At 33.2% G+C, this 18,763-nt stretch overlaps 1 protein-coding gene across 10 annotated transcripts in view; it reads left to right on the forward strand.

The window, feature by feature from the left end:
* The window catches only part of LOC105251591 (patronin), a 56,950-nt gene that overhangs the window by 28,402 nt on the left and 9,785 nt on the right, over nt 1-18,763 (forward strand). For 8 of the 10 annotated variants that reach the window (XM_011258517.3, XM_011258519.3, XM_011258521.3 and 5 more), the window contains 14 exons: nt 6,018-6,113; nt 9,012-9,227; nt 9,392-9,846; nt 9,980-10,095; nt 10,834-10,944; nt 12,351-12,432; nt 12,694-12,913; nt 13,028-13,559; nt 13,826-13,992; nt 15,591-15,770; nt 17,170-17,303; nt 17,439-17,592; nt 17,674-17,872; nt 18,226-18,461. In XM_011258517.3, coding sequence (XP_011256819.1) covers nt 6,018-6,113; nt 9,012-9,227; nt 9,392-9,846; nt 9,980-10,095; nt 10,834-10,944; nt 12,351-12,432; nt 12,694-12,913; nt 13,028-13,559; nt 13,826-13,992; nt 15,591-15,770; nt 17,170-17,303; nt 17,439-17,592; nt 17,674-17,872; nt 18,226-18,461 — 2,898 coding nt within the window. The remainder of the gene's footprint in view (nt 1-6,017; nt 6,114-9,011; nt 9,228-9,391; nt 9,847-9,979; nt 10,096-10,833; nt 10,945-12,350; nt 12,433-12,693; nt 12,914-13,027; nt 13,560-13,825; nt 13,993-15,590; nt 15,771-17,169; nt 17,304-17,438; nt 17,593-17,673; nt 17,873-18,225; nt 18,462-18,763) is intronic. The other 2 variants (XM_011258522.3, XM_011258520.3) reach the window with 2 other exon arrangements.

Genomic DNA, 18,763 nt, shown 5'->3' on the forward strand with positions numbered 1-18,763 from the left:
GACTAGATAAAATTCATTTTTCAAGTTAGAGAAAGCATGTGACATTCTTCATGCAAACAAAAATTCTTCTATTATAAATATATTTAAATTACGATATATTTTTATATCATAATACAATTAATTTTTTTCCAGAATTGGATTAAATTTTTTATTTCTGGATTTTCGATAAATTCGAAAACAAGATTTTTAAAATATAATATATAAAAGATACTTTTATAAAAAGAACATTATACATATGTCAGCTAAATATGTGTAAGATAATTTGACAACAATTGAAGAACATTAAATATTATTGTTTTTCTAATGATTTAATAACGAACGTTAAATTATTAGATACCGTTCCTTTACGATTTTACGGCAATTGACGAGAAAAATGCTTGGCGATGCAGTTGGCAAACGAATGTTGTTTTAGACGGAGGAGAGCTCGTTCTACGGGAACTTATTTCATCGCCATGGCAGCTCGTTTCTCGAAACGACCCGGTATTACTAGTACACGACACATTCCGTTTGTACGCAATTACGATGTATATTTATCGCATGTTTTCATTCACACCTTTGCAAAGTGTCACATATCCGCGAGAACTTTCTTCATGGTGAAACTAGGTAGGACGCATGCTAATTAAATAAACCAATGGCCTCGCCAATTGATAATAATTTAATCGTAATAGAGTGCGGGATAGAGAATTTTGGCATTTTAATTATTATATAATTATTATAGTAATCATTGACGCCAGAAAAAAATTTGATAACTGAAGATCTTTATTCCTTCACGGTAAAAAACATTTTGTATTTCTGTTAAAATTTTCTCGTGTAAAAATTTTCGTGTTAAATTTTTAACATTCTCTTATGTTAATGTAACATATTATCGTTGCGTTATTTTGACATTTCTGCATTGAGTTAGTATTCACCGTTTCTAAGAGTTCAAACAACACAATTAATATGTAAATGCACGAATTTTTGATGAAATATGTTATATGTTAAAATTAACAGATAAATTGTGTTATTTTTCTCTCTATAACAATTTCCATATGTTAAATCGACAACATCTCTTCTGTTATTTATCATAAAAATGTAAAAATAACATTTTCTTTTAATTAAATTTAACATTATAAATATGTTAATTAAACATAAATTTTATTTCCAGATAAAGTTTAAATGTTACACTTTTGTGTTAATTTTTAAACATATTACTTGTATTATTTATTTACATACTTGCCTTTTGTTAAAATATCATTAAAATTAGAGTGGATAAATTGGGACATGTGAAATATGTTAAATTTAACACAAAATTTTTTACTGTGTTTATGTGTAAACTGCATTTTTCTTGTAACACAATTTTCGCTTTATCTACAAACTTGTCATATATTATCAATGTATTACTCGTCATATATTGATAATCTAATTATTCTAATTATTATAATAATCATTGACGCCAGAAAATTTGAAAACTGAAGATCTTTACCTTTATATGTCAACTGCATTTTTCTTGTAACACACAATTTTTCGTTTTATCTACAAAACTTTTCATACATTACCGTATATTTCTAACGTCATATACTGTATTATTATTAAGAAAATTATCATTTATTTTATACTGTTTGAGAAAATTTTTTTATTGAACTGTATAATAATACATTGTCACTTTACACCTGTAAATTTTTCTTTGGATGTTCATATGTCTATAATATTAATATTATATGTCTATAATATTAATATAGTATAATATAGTATAATATATCTATAATATTATATCTATTTTCTTTGGCGTGAATGTGTTGACTACGCCATTGGTTCTAATCGCGAAATGGGAAACGTCGCGGATAATCCGGGCTGCATCGTCTTTCACCACGTTCGCTTTGCGGATGGGATTATATCTGCCGCGGCCTTATATTACCCGACCTAAACCGCGCCTATAAACGTACGTTCACGTGCCACGCAAGTAGCCCGATAAATTCCACGGGATACACGCAGCCGAGAAAACACACCGAATGAAAGGCCGCGAATGCAGGTGTTTGCAGCGGCCAATGCACGAGATGACTGAGCGTACTCGATCAGGAATTTTATGTACGTCTTAATGTACTTTTCTCTCCAAAAATAACGAGAACGAGAAAGTTTCTGTCAGTTTTTCAATACTTTTTGCGCGGATCTTTCGGAATGCTTGAAAAAAAAAAAATAAAAATTAATTATTAAAATCGATAGGCGTTTTAATGTTTAAAAAAATGAATTAAAAATATAAAGGAGAAAGCGCACGTTACGACGTTTTCATAGTTATTAGCTTGACATTCTGAATAAATTTAAATTCTGCTTTTGGGAAGTATTTTTGCTGAAAAATCAGGAATTATGGATATTATTAAGAAGCATATGTTATACATATATTACACAATTTATTAAGCAAGTAGGACCTACTGTTATACGTGCTACATTTTGCGATTATATTATATTTATATCATTTCCTATTTTATACTCAGGTACTTATCATACACTACTGTATTTCTTACATTTCTCGATCGTGGCGAAATAACGTATTTTTCTTCAGACATTTTTCTTACATCGCGTGGGCAATGCCCATGGCCGGAATCCATATTAAAGAACTTCCAGCCACGGAATTTCAGATTATGTTTCTCTGGCATTAATTCAAATAACAGATTTATCTGGTAGAGATTTTGTATTCGGTGCATATACACTGCATACTAATTTAATTTATTCACTGTATTTATATTCTCGGTATTCGAGATTGGTCAATATTATATTTTAGACATATTATAATTAATATGTAAATATAATTAAACTTTGCAATGCTTAAAAACGAGGAAAACCATATTATTCCATGACCTGAAGCAGGAAAAAATATTATTTCTACGCAAGTATGAATAATTTGTTTAAATTTAAAATAATATTAATTGTTGAGGCAAAATATATTTATACAGATTGTAGAAATAATTCTCTTTTTATAAAATATATGTAGGTGGTCTATAAATTGCATTAACATTTAATTTGCGTGTCACGTTCAAGCAATTAATTCCAAAAAGGAAGATGGCTAAAGCGGTAAAATGATTTAAGAGTAATTCGAGTCGTTAACGAGAGGATACATATGACTGAAATACTTGGCTAACAAAGCTTAAACTTCCTGCTGTCTGATTATTAGACTGTATTATCTCTGTATGACACGATTATTATCTTCTCGATCAACGTTATCGCGTCTCTATTTCTATAATTTTTGCTCGTTTACGATAAATAAAATTCTGCTCTGCATTTTTTATTTATTTCTTTATATATTATTTGAGATATAAAAGCACATTATATTCTGACAAATGAAAAATAATTACTATTAATAATTTTATTTACGTCAGAAATGAAATCTCGCAATTGAAAAATAATATCCTCATTTTTGCCAAGATAATAGAATTATATATGGTGAAAATTTAATATCAGAGCTTAAATATGTCACACAAAGCTTTATAATACATTATTTTGGGATTCATTTACATAAATGAAAGCTAAAATCTTTGCAAAATTGTGTCGCTTCTGTGTTTTCATTGCGAAACATAGATCTGAATCTTAATGCCGACGATGGCAGATTTCGAGCTAATAAAACTCGATGACGTGACTGACGGTCGTGGATCATCGAGCTGAGACCGTCTCCTCACGATTGATCGGATCAATCGAATCTAAATCGCCTTCCGTAGCACAGCATTCCGTGTTGTATCATCACAGTTAGTTGTTAACGTGATGACACGGCTTCTTTTTATAGACGAACGTAAACGTCTTACGTGCACATGTGTGCGTGCATATGTGCGTATGCGCATTGCTTCGATGAGTCGGCTCCTGCCAGACATGTGTGCCAGTTTACATATGCAAAGCGTATACAAGGTAGCTCGAAGAGATGGCACTTCAGCTTCGGAATTTTTCGATCAATCTGAAATTGAGTTTTTGTAAGCTGCATCCGAGATATTAGATTAAGTTTTCTAGTTGTGAGGAATTTGTAAGTAAATTTTTTCCGCAAATTAAGTCTCGAAATTATAAACACGGATACATGGATAAGAAAATTTTAATCTTTATTTAAAAAAAAATTTTAGTAAATTTCAACAGAATATTTTAGTTTATTACAAAAATATAGCACAAACAACAAAAACATGGACATATCAACATTTTTGTCAAATAAATAGAAAAATTTATAACCGATAGAAAGAATGGTAGCTTTCGGGCACTCTGTATACTTGCATTACAAGCAACATTTTCAATTACGTTGCACATGTAACACTGTTGTCAGAAAAATACAACGCAAATAAACGCGATAGAAATGTCAAAGTGTTTCTAGTTTGCTGGATTATAGGTCAATTTCGAGATCGATTTCGAGTTGATTTCTCTGTTTCTTCACAATTTCTGCTAATGATGCTATATAAAAACCGGAGGCATGTTAATAGCATAATTATGCTTCAATCGATCGAATGATCATAGATCGATAGAGAACGGAATAATCTATTCGCGACGTTGATCCAGAAATGATTACGCGAATCGTTCTTCCAATCGACAATCAACTCAACTACTCGACAAAATTATGTAATGAAAAATACTATGTTTAAGTAACATTTTATATTACTATTCGGAAATATTACAAATGAAAAAATTTTACTTACAAAGATCCATATTATATTTATTTTTTATTTGTACTAATAAAAACAAAGCTTATTTTTTATTCCATTATTCTTGTGCAAACGAGCAGCCATCTATTTAAAATTTAAATACATTTTTTGGAAAGTACATTTTTTACATGAATTTTTTAATCCATGATGGGTTAGATCACATTCATATATTTTGTAAATATTCATATATAATAAATATTTTATATTTTATATCTTCCTAGCATTTTTTATTTGTAAGCGGCATTTTTTTCACTTATTATATTTTATTATGCACTAAAATTAATTCTAAATTTTATGTATTTTGACATGCAAAAATCATATTATCGTAATTAATTAAACGGTAAACAAAATTGTGGAAAAAAGCTCTTTATGACGATAAAACTCAAATAAAATCCTCATCGATTGCCGTCATCAATATTATCAATCTGGTCTAGGTGAATCATTTAACCGAACTGTACCGAAATGTTTTTACAGGAGCATCGGAAACTTCTTCGAGCCACTTTAATCTTCATAGCGCACTGCGGGGTGATCTCATACGACAGCCACTCCCATCCTCCCTAGCCCCTCCGGGACTACCCTTGACGCTCTTCTCCTTCCTCTTCCTCGTTCTCGTTCTCGTTCGGAATCACTCGACAAATTGATTAGACGTGCAATTTTTCGTACCATCTTGAAAAATTTTCGGCGAAAACCTTAGGAGCTCGTACAGAACGAAACTCATGACCCATGACCCGTAACACGAGCGTAACAATTTTACCCCACATTTGCGATACTTGAATTTATGTAGAAAATATTATGTAGAAAATATATTTCTTTTCACGGAAAATTTCACGACAAGATAGAAATCGCCGATTAGATAACGTATGATAGCAAAAACATTACATTTAAAAACATTACATTATACGTACTTCTTTTCAATTTAATATAAATTATGATTAATAAATGTGTTGAGGATAAAAATATAAATATATTCTTTAATATGCTTTTAGTAAATGATGTGATAATATATGAAAAAAGTATAATAATTAAAATACTACTAACTTAGTAACTTTCATGATGACTAAAAATAATTTCATTAATGATATAATAAGATTAATTTCATAATTTTCACTTAAGTTTAATTCTTGCTAAATATTTGATGAAAAATAAATATTAATAGATTTGTTATTTGAATTGAGTTTTAAAATTAACTCTGTATTAGTATATTTTAATTTATGGATATATATAATATGTAATATTAAAATAAATAAATATATTTTCCTGTTCTGACAAACATAAATTAAAAAAAATTAAACTTGCGAAACAAAATCAATATTTTAATCAATTTTCCTGAATATTATTAAGTGTTTTAATATTTTTATTCTTTTTGTGTTTCAGGCCAAACAACGTGCCTCCGTAAAATGGCTTTTGTCAAAGGCATACAACAATCGAGTACCAGAAAAGCTTCGCGAGCCGTATTATCGTGATCATGAAGTAAGTTATTAAAGTTGGCTCAATGATCCTTGAACGACTTTAAATCTCACGTTTAATATTTTCAGAAATTTTATAAAAATCTTATTATACTAATTTCAAAATTTCGCTGCATAAAATTCTGCTGTATCGCCAATTAAAAATAATGTTTGAATCAATAAATTCGTGCGCGACTGAATTAATTATATTTTATAATTTTTATGTATAATCTTTTTCAGAATTTTCTTTAGTACCTCTTTGATTTTTCAATAATATTGTCTGTGAAAAGATATGAATATTTTTCAAAGAATATTTATTATAATCCTTTGTATATGTTTACTGATTTTTTGACATTATTGGGACCATGTGACTTATAACTATTCTTTATTTTATGATAAATTTGGAGGCGGATGAATTTTTCTTCACGAAAAATCGTCAGTTTCTCAGGTTTTGTAGCTGTCTTGAAAATCTCTCTTTTATGGCGCACGTTATTATTACAAAGGAAATGGGTTCCTCGTAAAAGACGGCGCTGCAAAGTTACCGAAATATCTATGCCAGAGATGCCAGTAATACTTTGCATACAATATTGAACTGAACTCTGATGAAAAGGAACGAATGTCACGATACAAATTATGTTATTTATAAACTTTACATTAAGAGTTTACTTCGAAAACTGACGAGCAAATAATGAGACTTTGACAAAATCCCGAGAAACTTTGCGGCAACTGAACTTCGTATTTTTCTCAACAAAGAAAATAATAGTAAAATCTTTTTACGAGAACATGCAGGCAATTTACTCAAAAGAGTTTTACCTATAACATGTAAATTTTCTTTGTCGCATAATTTATTATAAAGTTTATAAGCTATTTTTATTTAAATCATACGTTGCTCATAAATGATAAACTAATATATAACACATTCTTTATTATATGCATCTAGATTATCTAGAGAGCTTGTGTAATTAAAGTTGAATAAATTTATTTTCGTATTCTTTACCTTATCGTCATCTCGTCATCGCCATCGATTCAATTAAAATAATCATATTACTTTTGGATATGAATTTCTCTTCCGAGTTATTAGTAAATCGCGAAATCGAACGTTTGTTTTATTTTTTTCTTAACAGATCGATTCGAGATTCTGGATAAGATTTTAGAAAATATAGATCAATATGTATAAAAAAATATGGATCATAAATCATAAAAAATATTATTTTTTTAAATGAAATACACAGAATGAGAATTACATCAGAATACTTTCTACTAATAATATATTCTTTTGATAGATGCGAAAGTTGGATTATTCTAGCTCTGGAAATTCTTTGTTTTTCATTAATGTATTAATATTATTATTATATAAGAGTTATATTTTTATTTCAAGCTATATTTTATACTCTTTCTCTTTTGTATTCTAACTAAAGTACTTTCGCCACGTGAGAAAACTTAAATATTCTTATAACATGATGATTTAATATCCGAGGAAGTTTTCTTTCTTGAAAAATCAGAGCTCCAAAAATATTTTCACTTCAAAGATGTGGTATCTACATATAACGATATATATAAATGAATTTTATTAATAATAATTGACGACTTCTTTCTGCGAAAATATAAATGTTCTTAAAATGATAAAATTTACATTCTCTCTCGTGAGAAATAAAGGCACTTATATTCTTGCATTATACAGGTCATAAATATTAAGCTAAAAAAAGTAATGAAATTAAAAAATTATACGGATAATGCGTTTATTCTCGAGATGTATTTTATTTTACATGGAGATGATTAACGATCATCACTGAATATTTTTTCCTTTGCATTGTTTCTCTTTTTCACGCATAAATTCGCACATGATTGTATTTATATTAGATTATTATTCTGTAATCAGACATTTACTATTTCTCAATTATCTCTGGTTCTGCTTTCTATCATTTGCTCAGGAAAACTTGCTACAAAAACTTTTAAAGATCCTACTTTCGATAATTCGTCCATATTATAGCGTGAAACTGCAAAGAGAATATTCTTTGCTTTAAAATTACTGAATGGTTCGTCTATTATGCAAACGATAGTCACTGCTGACTAGTATTTTACGTAATAATTAGACGATTTAAATAAAAATTTAATTTTGTGTGATTAAAAAATTCATTTCAATAAAAAAAATTTAGAAGAGAAAGTAAATTACAGAATCTTATTTTTTTTTCTTTTCAATATATATAAAATAGAAAAGAAACTCACATTTAAGTATGCATTATTTACGAATTATTTTACATGGTATATCGGCTTATTTTAGACCTAGGCTTAGTTGTAGATCCATCGATACGTTAGTGAAGTTTATCCTTTTGTCGATCCATTCTTCTCGAGAAGCTTTACAGGAAGTGTTACGCATAATATGCACGGTAGAGCAGTTCGTAAATGGTTTCCGTGGTGATTCGAGCTGTTCGACTTTGTCGGCAACTATTAGATACTAGATATTAATTGAGATAAAATTCATCTTCGATGCGATTAATCGTAAGGTGATCGCGAAAAAGTGAATAAAAAACGTCGTTGTGAAGGCAAGATCATTCCTTCGTGTTCTCCGAACTCGATCATCTATTGCACTTTCCCTGCTCGGTTTTTTTAGAGAGAAGCATTTTTACGTCATTCATAATTATTGGAAGCACTAATTGCTAAAAGCAAGACAATTATTAGGGCGTAAAGATGAAAAACTTGAATAAAGATTCTTCCCCTTTTGCATGTTAAAAATATTGAAACATTTTGCACAAAAAAAATAAAGGATATCCTCCAAAGTACGTACATATTGAGGTAGGATTATCCCAATTAATTAATAGGATCTGTAGTAATTAAATATATAATTGTTCAGCCGCAAAATATAATGATTATAATGAATCGCTCGCCGCCTTTATTTCAGAGAGGAACTTTTTATCGTTTGCAGGAGCAGGAACATCTGAAACCACAGATCGTTCACGCGCTTTCCAATGCGGAGCTCTACTGTCTCGCACTGGCCAACATATACTCGGATCCCAACTATCACAATCAGAATCACTACGGGATCCTGCAGGCCTTGGCCAGGAAAGGCGTCTACGTCACGGAACAAAACAATACTCAGCTCACCGAAACGATTCTCATTCAAAATTCACCACTCAAGATGGTAAGCTCTCTCACTTGCCAGGCAATGTAATAATAATGCTTACTGAATATCCTCAAATGTACCGAGTATTGCTAATATGATGATTCATCCTATGATATCTTTGGATTTATAGACTCACTTTAACCAATTAAAATAAAATAAATCTTGTCTTTGCTTAATTGCAGTCTGCGCATATGGCTGTGATAGAAGGCCTGATGGTCTTATACGCGAAGGAGGTGGTAACGGGAGACCGAGTCGTCTCGGCGATACGACGATTTGATCCCCAGGCTGAGGTGGACGTACCATCGGATCATGAAAAGGGTCTCCTGCTCTGGATCAACCACGCATCGCACGCGTTAATTGCTAAGATCCAGAGCGAGGATGGTGCCGGCGACAAGACGCGGCTACCCGAGTTGCCCGCCGCCAAGGACTTCCAATCTTTATGCGATGGCGTCGGCTTGGCAGCTGTCGTCGCGTTCTATTGTCCTGGTGAACTCAACTGGATGGAGATTAGAGTGTCGAAGAGACCTTCGGTGGCGGACGCGTTACACAATCTTTCCCTGGTGCACGCGTTCTGCGTCAAATGCCTGCCCTACTCGATTTTCCACATGCAACCCGAGGACGTTACATACATGAGAGGGTGCGTTAATTATTAATTAAAATTGAAAATCTCGTTGCATTGCTCAAAAGAATACGTTTTAAAAATTTTCTATATTACTTTTTTTAAAAAATGAAATAATCCCTTTTCCTTTTCTTATTATTTTAATATTCAGGTCAATGAAGCAGAATCTGGTGGTTTTTCTGGCCGACATGTACAATGTTCTGGAGATTCATCCGGCAAAATGTGTTCGTTATCCTGGAGAAGAACGCGCGATGCAATACTTAGATGGTACGTAGATGTTTTTCGACCGAGACTGAGACTATTGATTAAAAGCAGATCTGCGCGACGAGATGTCGACTCGAGTTATATTTCGATGAGAAAGAGAGGAAGAGGGGAAGAAAGAGGATTCGTGACAATTGGTGGTGGATAAATGTGATTGGTGAAGGCTGCCGTATTACACTGTATTGGACCTATATATATACATATCTATATATATATATATAACCGTTCTATTATTTATTTTATTATATTCCATGAAAAATTCCATTACTATTGCAAGCAATGAAGACATTGAGCCACTTATCTCTTTAATTGTATCAGTTAAATTAATTAAATTAATTAATTATAAAAATACATCGTAATATAATTAATTAAATAAATTAACAAACCAGTTGGCTGCAATCGTAATGGTATCACGCTTTTTATCAGTGTCAATACACACATACTCGATATCCCAGCCTGTCGATCCGGGTCCTCTTCCCTGAGAGAGCAGCGATTAATTTCCATTTGATACGAATTGGTCTTTCTGCGAATCGAACGAAATCGCTGCTGCTAAAAGATATACCACCAGCCAAACTACGAACTTACTACCTCCACACGCAGCACTTAATCTATTACAACTGTAATATTTCCATATATTTCTATGGCGTAACCTCTTCTTGATGCTTGACACGACAACGCTATCCTCCGCCTTCTTCTTTCGCCAACTTCCGGTCGAACTACATGATACGGCGACGGCGGGTGCAGCCTGCCCGCGCAATAGTCATGGCGTAGCTCATAAGAGAAGCCTGCCACAGTCTATAGCTCCGATACCCGATCTGAGAAGCAACCTCTCCATATCCGCGCCAGGCTTCACAGGTATCCATACGTTACCGCACAACGAATCAATCTCATGAACTCTACTAGGTGGTCATCTATCTTCCCTTGCGAGTCGCGTTTCTCGCAGACTGACATTTTCGGTGTTTTGAAGGGATCAGGGAGTTCCCGATCGCCTTATCGCGTTATCCTCTTGTGTCTGTAGATGCGCTAAATCACCCACGTTCAAATTCGACGCATACTCGTCGCAATTATAGTCGATGTAATCGAATAAAATGCAATATCATAGCTTTTCACTGTTGCTTATATACAGCTTAATTAAATTCTGAGTCTAGTATTTAGCATAAGCGTAGTATTTTATCAATTATCCGATGTTCCAGATCTAAATTGATTAATATTACTTTATCAGTTAAATATAAAGATATATAATAGAGAGAAAAATACATTTGTCATATTATTTTGTGAAAAAAAACATTATTATTGAAATTGAGACATTAAGCTAATGTATGATTAAAGTATTTTAATGTTATAAAATTCTTTTTGAAACAAAAGAGAAAGATGACGTGTTTTATCGACGTGTTTAATTTGCGTTTTGAATTACCAAAAGAGAAATGCTTATCCTGCTGGATTAATCTTTTAGTGAAGTTCGTGAATGAAGGAGCACTGCTTGTTACTAATCACGTAATTGCTTGCATTTCATCCGATTATTATCGTGGGAGCACAGAATTACATATATATATCCGAGACCTGCATGCGAGTGTCACATATTTGCGACACTCGGTCATTGGCTGCTTGCCGCTTGCATATTGGACATTGGCTTCGTTGCATCATGTTTCTTTTTTGCATGAGATTTTAGTGCGCTGCTATCAGTCACGAAGAAAGATGAGAATTTCGTCGAGGTTCATTAAGGTCCACTCCATATTTAGTTGGTACGATTACGTTGCATTCGCATCGTTTATGGTGTCGTTTCGGTTTATGGTTTATCATACATTGAGCTTTATTCGTTTCATGTTACGTTCATTTTCAAAATTTTTGTCCGACGTCCCACGATGAAAATTAGAAGTGCTAGACATTTTGTAGCGACTCGATGTGTATTTTTATATGATATTTTCTCTGAAAATATATCACATAGGCTTTTAATATTTCGATTTTTGAAATTTGCACGAGTTGAAATTTCCGTGCGTTATTGAGAGTTATCAACTTTAATTATTGAATATTTTCATACACTTCGCCGATGTATTGCACGAAGTGATGCACAGGAATTTCACACCGTGCCCTTAAATGATCTGTTGTAAGCTTTATTTAATGTAACAAAAGGTGTAAATTTATTATCTGTTAAATATCTTCCTGTTTCTTCTTGAATATAGTTTGAGTGACAAATGAACTTTCTCATCTAATTAAATATAAATATACGTATGATTGATTCATCGTTGATTGATTTTTTCCAGTTGCAAAATCGGCTTCGAGCACTACTGTGAAAAAGTCGCAATCTTTGCAACAAACTGCCGAAAATCATCCGTATGATGACAGGTATGTTATCATATTTAACGATTCACGAACTATGCGATTATTTTATTGTCAATAAAACTTGAAAATTAAATCAAATAAATAAAAAATAAATTACTATAAAAAAGTATTACTATTATAGAAATTAATAGCATTATAGAAATTCAATTGAATATATAATTTAAAATAATGTTTAATAAAGTCTCTCTCGCTCATGTCTTACATGGAATATTATTGTACATTCGATTATGATTATGTACATTCGATTTATTTTATCTTTCGCAGACGCGCAGGTAGTGAGGAAAGTTTCGTGGTGCATCGTGGCAAAGGCATTCCCACATTGAGCTCCGTGGCGGACGACAAGTCCGTAGCCAGAACTGAAGCCGCGGGTCGGCCGAGCAACTGGGAAGACCAACGACGGAGCTCTTATGCCGGCCGTCGATCCAGACGAAACAGCATCACGGATGATTCTCAGCTGACCATCGAGAACTTTGGCGGATCTCAGGTACGTAGGCAAAAAGGAGCGGCTTATCTCGTCGCGTGAGGAAAAGAGGAGAGGTGTGAGAGAGGATGTCTCAAGGGGACAAACGGTATGATCATTGTGATTTCTTTTATCCAGGATAATTTACACAATTTTGGTAGAAATCCGGATAAAGAGGTAGGCGTGCACATTGGCAAGCGCAGCACGACCGAACCGACGTTGCCCGCGCGATCCAGCGTCCAGGATGTGTACGGCAGCGGCGTGCAACATATAATCGCGGACAACGGTTACAACGGCAGTAACGGCGGCGAAGAGCCTCCGCGACTGCGACGACAGGCGTCCAACAGCAGTCTGGATAACGTCGCTCTCCGACAAATCTTACATTCCAGCGCAGAAAATGACGGCGGTGGCACGGACAACGGCGATGGCGGCGACGCCGTCACGAAACTTGCCAGTTTCGCGAATCTGAACAGGCAGAGCTCTGAGAAAGGGATCAATTTCACGTACATGGAACAGGAGCGGCAAGACGACGTTAAGCAATTGAACAAGAGGCATGGTCAGAGCAACGGCAACGGCGAGAAAAAAACTACTTTCGCCACTCTGCCAAACACAACTACGTGGCAACAACAGAGCAATCAGCAGTCGCAACAAATGGAGCAACATTCTGTCGGTAAGTTTCAAATACACAAAATAGAAATTTCATTTAGACTTTGTGTACTTTGAAAATGGATATACTTTCTTTGAGGTCAAGTATAAATATATTTAATTTCTCAAACACTTATCAGATTATGATATAGCGTAATTCATATATATATAATTAATTTAAAACTAAATAAAAAGTTTGCAATATTTAAAAATATTGCTAATAATTATATTCATATCATTTGTTATATCATTTGTTATATCTTTGAAATCATTGAAAATATTCCATGATAGATGAGAACGGCGGTAACACCATAATGGCCTCGCAGTTGAATAACATACGGCTGAAGCTTGAAGAAAAGCGACGACATATAGAGAATGAGAAGCGAAAGATGGAAGTTGTTATGTCGAAGCAACGGCAGAAAGTGGGCAAGGCGGCGTTCTTGCAAGCGGTTACTAAGGTAAAACATGCGATTACTTTAGACGTAATTTAGGAAGACTGTGTAATACACATTAATCTACTTCAACTTCATCAGTATCACAATCAATTCTATTGTATCAGTTCTTCATGAATCATTCTTATAGATAGTGGTTCGATGTTTTTCTTTTCTTTATTTTTTATTTTCTTGATGAAAAGAAAGATGCAAGCTAATAATGAATGAAATCGAAAATAAATCGAGATACGGTAATTATGGAATGCTGAGTGTTTCATCGAAACACCAGATCTGCCATGTTGCCAGAAAGCTACTTTTCGAATCTAGGAACGGGTGTTTAGTATAAAAAGCAATGTGAATACGAAAAGTATAAAGTTTTCTTTTCTTCCGCTTTTTGTTCTCCGTGTCATATATTTTCAATTTTGCGAAATTGCAAGCCAGATTATATAGTATTGCTTGTACAAATGTATAAAAGTATTATTTGAAATTGTTGTAATGTCATTCGTAAAGTAGATGTAAAATATATTGTTTAATTTCAGTTAATGACCGAATTTTATTCATAACTTATTTGTTTATCTGATTATATTTAAATAGAGATTCTTCATCTAGATTGGTAATTGTCATGTAATTGCTTTTGTTGTAGAAGGACATAATCTCTTTTTTGTTTGCTCCATAAATAATCTCGGTTGTTAGCCTAACACAAGATGTTGTCCTAACACAATTCTCTTTCTGATATTTCAGCTGTACTTAATGGTAAGCGCATGCTAATGCACTGAATCTGTGTCTTATAACAAGATTGAATTTCTATTCAAATCACATTTCTGTTTAGGCAGAAATTGTGTACCAGTTTGTCAAATTTAGTGTTTTTCTAGCACTTGACAGATTTTTCTTTGTAAATATAGCATCAATATCTTGGAACTAGAGCAATCAATGTGTTGTTTACTATTTCGTTTGCAACAAAACATACATACATATTCTTATGTCTTTTTCATCTTTTCTTCATGTAATCTTGCAATTTTATTTTTTATATCTTATCTTATCTCAATGTTCGTTCCAAAGTATTGATAGAATCGTGAATGCGTTGAATGTTAAAGAGTAATAAAGAAAAGTAGATAGGTTCATCTTGTTTAAAGCACTGCATGCTGTTTTACAAAGAAATAATTTGTACATATATATATAATTTCTTAAAGTTTATTCATATAAAATACGAGAAAAAATTTTAAATTGAAAAAAATCTGAATATAATAATTAACATAATTAATTAAAGTACTCTAGTCGCATATAATTATAACATTATCTTTTATAATATTAGTTGGAGAAACGTGAAATATATGTATATATATATAATTTAATTTTATTTCTACGAGATAAATTTTCTTATAAAATTCTGAATTAGAAATAACGTAAATATTGCGTATTATCGTAGTCCAAGTCAATTGTTGTTGAATTAAGCGATATGATTTGCGTGCCATTTTCTGGATGAGCTTTGGCACTCGATGCGCTTGAGCGTAATTTGAACTTTGGCCATGGGGGAAACGCACTCGACACCATGGTGTTTGGTGGTGATGATTTGGTGGCGGACTCTGAGTACTCTTAACAAGGCACGCTGGTTGGGCTGGTTGCAGGGTAAGGTTAAATCTCCCTCTTCGTCAACGTCCGGGGGGGACAGTCCGGCCGAGACAGTCGGTCCCCCCACTCCTGTAACCTCCGGATCTTCCGGGGCGACCCCGACGAGCGTTTCCGAGGCGTCCTCTGTACCTCAACAACTCCCTCAAGAAAAACCACAGAGACCTTTCTCGCTCAAGGTACGATATTATCGGCAAGTGCAAGTTAGTTCCACGTAGACGAGAAGCAGTTCATTACCTTTAATACTCCTAATAGACGGTTATTATACGCGCTTATGCGAATGGCTTTTAAATGCCAATTAAATTTTTTTCTTTTTTTTTCATCTTTAATATAATGACAGTAAAAAAGTGTTTTTCGGTCATTTTCCCCTCTTGATGTTTAGATGATTCCAAAATAGATGTAATAATGCTACAAAGTGTACTTTTTGCCGCTTCGTATATTTATATACCCTGTTGGTAGAAATTATTGTAAAATATTTTTTACAATGGACGATTATTATGCTTCTCGACGCTTTTTTATATTATATACGAAAACGAAACCTCCACCGAGATGATTCGCTAATTTTTCTAATTTGCTAATATGATGCCCATGCATGATAAAATACTAAACACTCCCTGGAAAAGAGTAGCGATGTAATTGCTTGCATTTACATCAATGTCGGGTGACGGTTATTCAAATAATACAATGTACAGAATGTATCGGAAATCATGATACAAGCGGAATAAAGATGAGCACTTCAATTTTGTTGTTATCATGATTTCCAATACCATGTATGTGTGTGATAACTTCTCTTTTCTATCAATAAAACTTTTCTACTAATAAAAGTTTTACATTTTGATACATGTATATATGCATTTCTTTCTAATGAGTATCTAATTAGCTTTATTCTCTTCAAACATTTAAATTTCCATTTCTGATTACATTGTGGCTTCGACAGTGAATCATTTAAATTCAACAGGCGTAATTAATGTTTACCTCGAATTAAAACTTACACCGAAAACTCGAAGAAATTCGAGAGGTCTTGACATTATGCGGAGTTATATAAGATATTGATCAAACAGACGGATAATGTCGCGTCTACGAATTGTGTCACCAAGTTTCCAGACTGTAACTAGATCAATCTATTGTTGTCTGTGGACTGTCAATTACTTTGGACGTGCGAGGAATTAGGCGAACTTGAATCATGTTTTACTCGTGTTTATCTCGGGTAAATATTCGTGTAGCTTTAGGAATAACGAAATGCCACATAAAAACACACAAGTGCAAATCAGTGACAAATAATTTAAATATATACATATTTTTTTAAGCATTTAATTTTATCCATTACCTTGCAATAATTTTTAATTCGTGTTAGATATATCACGAATCAACAAGTGTTGTATATTTTTAAAAAAATATGCAATTATATATATAAATCCTAAACTTTTAATTATTTTATTATAAATATTATTTGTTATGTGAACATTCCTAGGTTTTTATTTAAAGACACAACATTCTTATATCGCAATATTACATGTACATTTGTAGCATCGTGTAATATATTTCTGAAACATTTCATTTCTCTGATAACGAATGTAGGAAATTAGTGAGGATGTACGAGACGTCGAACACAAGTGGTTGGAACACGACGGTAACGCGCCATTCATCGAAACCAGACGCACTCCGGATATCGAGAACATGGATCCCGAACAATATCGTCAATCTATAACACAGTTAGTATCTGCTCTTTCATATTTAGATAAATATAAAGAAGATAAGATACGATAAATTATTACTTTACGTATTTCACGATGCATTAGTATTGAAATCTAAATTATAGAGCATACATAAAAAAATGTTTATCGCAGAATGAATACCAGCCTGAGCGAAATTCAAGCGGACATACAACGTTTAGCGAGCCAGCAGAATCAAATACAGCAGCAACATCTGATGACGCAACATCAGAAGCAGATGCAACAACAGCTTCAACAACTGCAGAGTCTTAGTCAACAACATATGCAAGTGAGTGCTTTTCGTCGAAAGTACATCTCACTTCGCGTTCACATCATCAACCGTTTCTCAAAACTTTTGTTTCTTTCACAGACTTATGGAATGCCGCCGATGAATCCGTTAACGTCCAGACTGCAGGATCCGCAGCAATCGCAGTTCTATTTGCACGATCAACCGCAAGTGCAGAGAAGAATGTGGGGTCAGCCGGCACCCGCCCAGAGCCTGGCCAATGAAATGGCTGCAGTGGGCTATCAACAGTCTATAGATTCTCGATTTAGCCCTCAACCTGCCGGTACATCATCTTTATTTTTAATAGGCCAAACAATTTATACGAATAAATTCGTCAATTAATAAAATAGCTATTAAATTATTATAATTTATTTTAATTATTAAATTATAATTATAATATATTAATTCTATTAATGATAATTTCTGATAAATGTATAAATTAATGATATTTTATATAAGATATTTTATATAACTGTGGAAATGACATAAAATTTTTTTGGATACGCATATATGTTAAAATAACTTTCTTGTCGTTTAAAGAGTTTACAAAAATAATTTTTAGATGTAACGATTGTACTTTCCTTTTTAAATTTTAGTGTATATGACTTTAGTAAATTTTTGAATGTTTTTCTTCAGCTTATCAACAGGATATGCGCATATACGCGGATCCCACGAGGACTTGGGCCGCGCCGCACCCGGCGCAAAAGGGATTCGTTCTGCACGATACTCAAGAACCAAGGTACCTCAACGGCGGGGATCATAGTCTGTGTAATAATCAAATGAGCCATCCCGGTCCCGCCGGGTATCCGGCGTCTTCATCGCTTTTCAACCAAACACAAGCCACATCTGCTAGTCCGCAACATCGTAACGCTGTGAGTATTCCCAGAAGTAATTATCTTTCCTTCGTGTTCTTTTTTTTTCCGCGCTTCCACAAGTGCAACACGTAAAAACTCGGCATAAAAATTCCATTATATCTTTATAGCGCTATATTATATCTTTATATCATCTCTCTCGTCACACATATACACACATTTCTATTTATACTTGTACCAAGAGCTTCTCTGCATACATACACACATACACGCATCATTTTATTATAAAAGATAAAAAGACGAAGCAAGACTGATCGCTGCACCTAGCAGCGATTACGCAGCGTGAATGAAAAGTTATTGCC

This window comes from Camponotus floridanus, unplaced genomic scaffold (genome assembly GCF_003227725.1).
Source record: "Camponotus floridanus strain SB8 unplaced genomic scaffold, Cflo_v7.5 scaffold7, whole genome shotgun sequence".
NCBI classification, from domain to species: Eukaryota; Metazoa; Arthropoda; class Insecta; order Hymenoptera; family Formicidae; genus Camponotus; species Camponotus floridanus.